Genomic DNA, 8600 nt, shown 5'->3' with positions numbered 1-8600 from the left:
TACAAAGGACAGGGAAGGACACTACAAAATGATCATGGTATCAATCCAAGAAGAAGATATAACAACTGTAAATATTTATGCACCCAACATAGGAGCACCTAAATATATAAAGAAAATATAACAGACCTAAAAAGAGAAATAGCAATACAATAATAGTAGGGGACTTTAATACTACACTTTCATCAATAGATCATCCAGAGAGAAAACCAATAAGAAATAGTGGCCTTAAATGACACATTAGATCAGATGGATTTAACAGATATATGGAGCACATTCCATCCAAAAGGAAAAGAGTATACATTCTTCTCAAGCACACATGGAAGGAACATTCTCCAGGATAGGTCATATTTTATAGGCCACAAAACAAGTCTTAATAAATTTAAGAAGACTGAAATCATATCAAGCATTTTTCCCAACCACAATGGTATAAAACTAGAAATCAATTACAAGAAGAAAACTGGAAAAGTCAAAATATGTGGAGATTAAACAATGTGCTACTGAACAATATGTCAAAGAAGAAATCAATAGAAAAATCAAAAATACCTTTAGACAAATGAAAATGGAAATACAACATATCAAAATGTATGGGATGTAGCAAAGCCAGTTCTAAGAGGAAAGCTCACAGCAATAAATGGGTACCTCAGGAAACAAGAAAAATCTCAAACAACCTAACTTTATACCTCAAAAAAACAGAACAAATGAAACCCAGAGTTAGTAGAAGGAAGGAAATCATAAAGATCAGAGTGGAAATTAAATGAAATGCAGACTGATAAAAGAAAAAAATCAATGAAACTAATAGCTGGTTCTTTGAAAAGATAAAGAAAACTAACAAACCTTTAGCTAGACTTGCCAAGAAAAAAAAGAATGTAAACTAGATAGCTAGTGGGAAGCAGCTGCATCGCACGGGAAGATCAGCTCAGTGCTTTGTGACCACCTAGAGGGGGTGGGATAGGGAGGGTGGGAGGGAGATGCACGAGGGAGGGGATATGGGGATATATGTGTACATATAGCTGATTCACTTTGTTATACAGCAGAAACTAACACAACATTGTTAAAAAAAATAAATTGAAAAATCAGAAATGAAAGTGGAGATGTTACAACTGATAGCCCAGAAATACAAGAGATCATAAGAGGGTACTATGAATAATTATATGCCAAAACATTGGACAACCTAGAAGAAATTAATAAATTCCTAGAAGCATACAATCCACCAGGACTGAATCAGGAAGAAATAGTAGTAATCAGTCTTTTCGGATTTTCTAAGTAGATTGAATCAGTAATCAAAAATCTCCCAACAAACAAAAGTCAAGTCAAGGACCAGGATGGCTTCACTGGTGCATTCTGCATACATTTAAAGAACTGAAACCAATCCTTCTCAAATTCTTCCAAAAAATAAGAGGAAGGAACACTTCCAAACTTATTTTATGAGGCCAGCATTACCCTGATACCAAAATCAGACAAGGACACCACAAGAAAATTACAGACCAACATCCCTGATGAACATAGGTGCAAAAATCCTCAACAAAATATTAGCAAACCAAATTCAACAATACATTAAAAGGATCATACGTCATGATCAAATGGGATTTTAGTCCAGAGATGCAAGGACAGTTCAACATCTGCATATCAATGTGATACACCATATTAACAAAAGGAAGGATAAAAATCATATGATCATCTCAATAGACACAGAAAAAGCACTTCACAAAACTCATCATCCATTTATGATAAAAACTCTCAACAAAGTGGGTAAAGAGGGAACATATCTCAACATAATAAAGGTCAGATATGACAAGTCCACAGCTAACATCACACTCAGTGGTGAAAAATTGAAAGCTTTTCCTCTAAGGTCAGAAACAAGACAAGGAAGCCCACTCACCACTTTTATTCAACATAGTATTGGAAGTCCTGGCCAGAGCAGTTAAGCAAGAAGAGGAAACAAAAGGCATCCAAATCGGAAAGGAAGAAGTAAAGCTGTCCCTATTTGCACATGACATGATATTATATATAGAAAAAACCCTAAATAACAAAAAACTGTTAGCACGAATAAAGTCAGTAAAGTTGCAGTATCAAAATCAATATACAAAAATCTATTGCATTTCTATACACTAATAACTATCAGAAAAGGAAATTAAGAAAACAATCCGATTTACAACTGCATCAAAAAGAATAAAATACCTTGGAATAAATTTAACCATGGCGGTAAAAGACCTGTACACTGAAAACTATTTAAGACACCGATGAAAGAAACTGAAGAAGACACAAATAAATGGAAAGATATTTCGTGTTCATGAATTGGGAGAATACTGCTACAATGTTCATACTACCCAAGCTACAGATTCAGTGCAACCCCTATCAGAATTCCAATGGCATTTTTCACAGAAATAGAACAAACAATTATAAAATTTGTTTAGAACTATACAAGATCCTGAAGAGCCAAAGCAATCTTGAGAAAGAAGAACAAAGCTGGAGATATCACACGCCCTGATTTCAAATTATATTATAAAGCTACATTAATCAAAATAGTATTGTATTGGCATAGAAACAGACACATCAATCAGTGGAACAGAATAGAGAGCCCAGAAATAATCCCATGCATATATGGTCAATTAATTTACAACGAAGGAGCCAAGAATATACAATGGAGAAAGAACAGTCTCTTCAATAAATGGTGCTGGGAAAACTGGACCACTATCTTACACCATACAGAAAAACTAACTCAAAATGGATCAAAGATTTAAACATAAGATCTGAAACCATAAAATTAGAAGAAAACATAGGCAGTAAGCTCCTTGACATCAGTCTTGGCAATGATTTTTTGGATTTCACACCAAAGGCAAAGGCAACAAAAGCAAAAATAAACAAGTGAAACTACATCAAACTAAAAATCTTCTGCACAGCAAAGGAAATCATCAACAAAATGAAAAGGCAGCCTATTGATGGGGAAAGAAATATTTGCAGATCATATATCTGATAAGGGGTTAATATCCAAAACATATAAAAAAAAACTCATACAACAACTCAATAGCAAAAAAAAATCCAATTTAAAAATGGGCAGAAGGGGCTTCCCTGGCAGCACAGTGGTTAAGAATCTGCCTGCCAGTGCAGGGGACACGGGTTCGAGCCCTGGTCTGGGAAGATCCCACATGCCACGGAGCAGCTAAGCCCGTGCACCACAACTACAGAGCCTGCGCTCTAGAGACTGCGAGCCACAACTACTGAAGCCTGCGCACCCTAGAGCCCGTGCTCCACAACAAGAGAAACCACTGCAATGAGAAGCCCGCCCACTCGCCACAGCTAGAGAAAGCCCGCACGCAGCCATGAAGACCCAACGCAGCCAAAAATAAATAAATAAAAAATAAATTTTAAAAATTAAAAAAAAGAAATGGGCAGAACATCTGAATAGACAGTTTTCCAGAGAAGACATACAGATGGCCAATAGGTACATGAAAAGGTACTCAACATCACTCATCATCAGGGAAATTAAAATCAAAACCACACTGAGGTATGACCTCACATCTGTTAGAATGGCTATTATCAAAAAGACAGGAAATAACAAGTGTTGGCAAGGATGTGAAAAAAGGGAACACTTGTGCACTGTTGGTGAGAATTTTTTAAGGCTACTCAAAAAATTAAGTCTTACTACCATACAATCCAGCAATTCCACTCCTAGGTATTTATCCAAAGAAAACGAAAACAGTGACTTGAAAAGATGCACCCCCATGTTCATTGCAGCATTACTTACAAAAGCTAAGATATGGAAGCAACCTAAGTGTCCACCAATGGATGAATGGATAAAGAATATGTGGTACACACACAGAGGAATATTATTAATCAGTAAAAAAAGAAATCTTGCCATTTGTGACACCATGGATGGACCTTGAGGGCATTATGCTGAGATAAGTCAGACAGAGAAAGACAACGTATGATCTCACTTATATGCGGAGTCTTAAAATAAAAAAAGGCTCATAGAGCAGATTGGGAGGGGGGTGTGTGTGGGTAGGTAAAATGTATATGGGTGGGTAAAATGGGTGAAGATGGTTAAAAAGTACAGACTTCCAGCTATAAAATAAGTCATGGGTATGTAATGTGCAGGATGGTGACTAAACTTAATAATACTGTACTGTATATTTGAGAGTTGCTAAGAGTAAATCTTATAAAGTTTATTTTTCTTGTGATGAACTTTTAACTATGTATGGTGATGCATACATAGTTAATGAGACATATATACAAATATCGAATCATTTTGTTTTACACCTGAAATTAATGTATATACGTGTCAATTATATCTCAATTTTTTTTAAAAAAGTAAGTGCTATAGAAAAAACTAGCGTTATTATTTAGAAAGCTGGAAACAGGCTTCCAAAAGGGGCCATTTTCTGTTCTAGCACCTTTCCCAGATTCTGAGAAGAGAAGACTGTTGTAGGAGGAAAAGGTCAACTCAGAAGGGCCAAGAATAAACAAGAGCATTAGTGAAAGAGCTTACACCAATCCGACCTCCACAGTGACTGACACATAAATGAGATCTCAGTTCAGAGATATGCAGAAGAGCACCGTTGGTTTAGAAATAGGCTGCAGATATTTTCAGCTGCACTTAAAGATTTCACTATCCCTGAGCTTCCAGCTCAGACACAGCAGGTAAGTCTCATGTTATGTGTCAACCCCAAGTGGCTGCCTGTGTGCAAGGCTGCAGAGAATTTGAGGCTGTGTCCAGGCTCAGGAAAAAGGGGACTGTTGTGCATTCACAGTGTTGGCCATGTGTTACATATTTGACATCACTGGTCCAGCCTATTGAGATTAAAATCGATAGCTAGTGGGAAGCGGCCGCATAGCAGAGGGAGATCAGCTCGGTGCTTTGTGACCACCTAGAGGGGTGGGATAGGGAGGGTGGGAGGGAGGGAGATGCCAGAGGGAAGAGATATGGGAACATATGTAGGAGGGGGGGAGATGCCAGGGGGAAGAGATATGGGAACATATGTATATGTATAACTGATTCACTTTGTTATAAAGCAGAAACTAACACACCATTGTAAAGCAATTATACTCCAATAAAGATGTTAAAAAAAATTTCAATAAGTAATAGGGTATGTAAAGAAAGGGCTTCTCGAAAGCTAGAGCACTCTGGCCTGTAGATTAGCTTCTGATAGAATGCCTGAATTAAACTCTCTGATACACCAATTAACACTGGGAAAAGGTCTCCAGTGGAGTCCCACAGGGCTCTGTCTTATGTCCTATCCCAGTCAAAATGTTTACCCATGACTTGGAATAAGACATTGAGCGTACATTCGTTGGCATATGGAGCTGGGAGAGGCATTTGCTCTGATTAATTGTTTAAAAACTGGAGATTCCTGGGCCTTTGGTCCCATGTGGTGCTGGGGAGGAACTCTGAATGTATCAGGAGCTCAGTACCCTAATGTCACCTTGAAGGGAAGTTGTGGGGACTAAGACTGGGCTGCCTTGCCAGGTCTTGCCTTTCTGAGAAGGAAGTGAAAGCCCAGCTTCCTCATACAGGATGACCACCTTCTGGCACCACAGACCCGCTGGCAAGGTGCGTTCTGGATGGGAGTTGGCAAAGCAGTGTCAGGGCGGGGTCCACTGCTCAATAATAATTGGATGGCCAGGATGCGTGCAGAAGTTGTGGAGCTGCTGGGCCCAGCAACCTAGTGCATTGGGATGCTCTCTGCAGCCTCCCTGCCCTCATGGCCACAATGCTGCACTTGGGGTAGAGCCGTAAGTTTGCAAAGAGGAACAAGAGGACCAGAAGGAACGAAACACTGGGGGAGAGAACAGTAGCCAAATGAAAGCCACTGCCGCTCAGCACTGCCAGGCGGCGAGTCTGAATCGCTGGCTGTGTCTGGGGAAATTGATTTCCTGTGTTGGTGAGGGAGTGTGCCCACAGACAGCCCTCCCTGGGGGAGGAAAGGGAAGTCCTCTCTCCAAGAGAGTGGAGGAGGCTGGCAGCAGACAGGCCTCCTTCATACTCAGGTGCGTGACTTCACGGCAATCCTGTTAACTTCCTCAGTCTTCTGCTGCTTATCATCCCTGCACTGCTTGAAAGGGAGGGAACCTTATGTACCAAATCGTCCACAAAGTAAGCAAAGTAATTTCAAGGCAACAGCATTTCTTCCCCTTTTTTTCCCATACCTGCTAGCGCACTGACCAAGAAGTAGGCCGTAGAAAGGAGTTTCTGGTTGTGGACCACATCCTCTGGGCCTGGACACTCGCCCTGCACACTGTACCCCACTAGCCGCAGGAAGGCCATGAGGTCCTGCTGCTGTGAAAGCTTCAGCTTCCCCAGCACCGCCAATGAGGGTGACAGGCTGCTGACTATGTCCTCACACTGTGGGGAGAGATGGTGGGGGGGGCTGGGAAGAGAAAAGAGATCTAGTAAAGCCACAGGCCAAGCTGGGCACAACACAGGCCTCTGCCCCATGACACACAACCCTTGTAGTGAGATGGAGAGTGGTCCCCCAAATATAGGTCCACCTGGAGCTTCAGAATGAGACCTTATTTGGCATCCTTGCAGATGTAATGTAGGTAGGGATCTCGAGATCATCCTAGATTGGGGTGGGCCCTGAATCCAATGGTGGGTGTCCTTTAAGAGACGGGAAAGGAGATGGCCATGTGAAGACAGAGATTTGAGCAATGTGGCCACAAGCCGAGGAATGCCAGAAGCCACCAGAAGCTGGAGGAGGCAAAAAAGGACTCTCTCCTAGAGCCTGTGGGGAAGCATGGCCCTAATGACACCTTGAGTTTAGACTTGTGGCCTCCAGAATTATAAGAGAGTAAATTGGACTTTGTGGTCATTTGTTATAGCAGCCCTCGGAAACTAATACACCCTCTATTTATCACATCGACTACCTTTCTGCAGTTAGAAAACTAAGGACCTGGGAGTAAGAAAAAAAAAGAAGCTTTAGGGTTAAAAGGAGGTGGGGAAATTTTAAACACCATTTTATCCCAGCTCAAAGCCTTATCCCAAGAGATCTAGCCCGTCCACATCTCCAGAAAACCATGCGGAGACACTACCTTGAGATGTCTCCGGTCTTACCACTTGCTGCAGAACCAAGAGTAATTCTTCATCAAACAGGACCGCCTGGAGGACGTCGTTCAGAGCTCTCTGTTGCTGCTCTGGCAGCTCCACAAAGGGATGGAAATTCCTCTCCAAGAACAGAGTGGCTGTGAAAGCAGCAGAACATACCCAGTCTCGTGACTTATCTCAGAACGAGGACCAGTAACTCTTGCTTTTTATAGCTAATTGTCCTCTGTTCTTTCATAAACACTTCCAGCTGCACAGTCTTGGAACTCAGAAATAAAGGACGCGTTAAATACCACCCTGCATATTTTTCACTAACCAAACTACTAAAGGAAGAAAGAAGGAGGGAAGGGAAGAGAGGGAGGGGAGACAGAAAGAGACAAAAAAAACAGACAGAAAAGAGGGAAGCCAAGTTTTGTTTCAGACTTTATTTTCCTGCTGACTCACTAAACATTAAGTCTAATCAATTATTTTCTGGAAAAGTCATTTAGAATTATTAAATCATCAAGGCTGAATTACTGAGCATCAGGACTTTTACAAACCTTCAGAGTCATCATGCAAATTCCAAAATACATTCTTTTTCATATCTTTCTAATACACTACAGATTTTGTATCCTTTAATATTAAATGCATGCTTTTCAAGGGGCTGGCACAATTTTCATTGGGCAAACACGGGTATTCCACTTTCTCCATTTTTCTTCACCCGTCCTGGAGAATGGGTTAGAATCCCAGCTGGATGACTAACGTCTTCTTCAGGATGCTTGAGCCTCTCCCCTTAAAATCTTCCGTTTTCATTTTAAGATAGTCAAAAGTTTCTAGTAATTTAAGCCTAGTGGGAATTTAAAAACAAGATTTGATAAACCAAAGCTTTCATATACAGGGATGCAGACCAATACATAAATGTACCCTCTGCTGATGTCAAATTCCAGACAACAGTTATACTCAAAAACTGCTCTATAAACACAATTAGTTCCTCACCAGCCCCAGCCTGGAGAGAAGGGCTGTCCTGGCTGGTCTAGGGTCCAAGTGCACAGAGGCGGGCGCCCACCCTACTCCTGCCTAAACTACCCAGGCTCCCCACTCCATGCCAGGCTGACTGGAATGACCAACTTACAGGGTGGACTGGTGGGTAAGGAAATTATAAGAAAGCTCAGCCTGTCTTGTCACTTCCCTGTAGTGCAGTTCAAGGCTGTAGCACCACTGCTGATGCGATTCTAACCCGTGACATTGACATTGCTTAAGTGGCAGCTGAAAATCACACCCAATTACCGTCAGGGGGCCTGCAGCCCTGCATTAGATGGGAAAGCCTTAAGATTGGGCCTTCACTGCCAATTCTGTCAACACTGATATTTTTGCTACAGAAACAAAAGCATCTATATTCTGGTTTGGGACTCATTGAAGCCCCACTGATGAGTCTCTCCTCTTACCCTCCAAGCCAGAGATATTCTGAGCTGGTCCTAGCTCTTTTTCCCTAAGCTCTTTTTTTTTTTTTTTTTTTTTTTTTTTTTTTTTTTTTTTTTGTGGTTTGCGGGCCCCCCTCTGTTGTGTCCTCTCCTGTTGTGGGGCA

At 41.2% G+C, this 8600-nt stretch overlaps 1 protein-coding gene across 1 annotated transcript in view; it reads right to left on the bottom strand.

The window, feature by feature from the left end:
* Positions 1 to 8600, bottom strand: part of GSDME (gasdermin E) — a 114912-nt gene that overhangs the window by 15358 nt on the left and 90954 nt on the right. Inside the window, 2 exon segments of the mRNA XM_024131386.3 lie at positions 6145 to 6340; positions 7049 to 7176. Of these exon segments, the coding sequence (XP_023987154.2) occupies positions 6145 to 6340; positions 7049 to 7176 (324 nt within the window).

This window comes from Physeter macrocephalus, chromosome 5 (genome assembly GCF_002837175.3).
Source record: "Physeter macrocephalus isolate SW-GA chromosome 5, ASM283717v5, whole genome shotgun sequence".
NCBI lineage: Eukaryota > Metazoa > Chordata > Mammalia > Artiodactyla > Physeteridae > Physeter > Physeter macrocephalus.
Note: the sequence above shows the minus strand (reverse complement) of the source record. Positions and strands in the feature narration are given on the sequence as shown.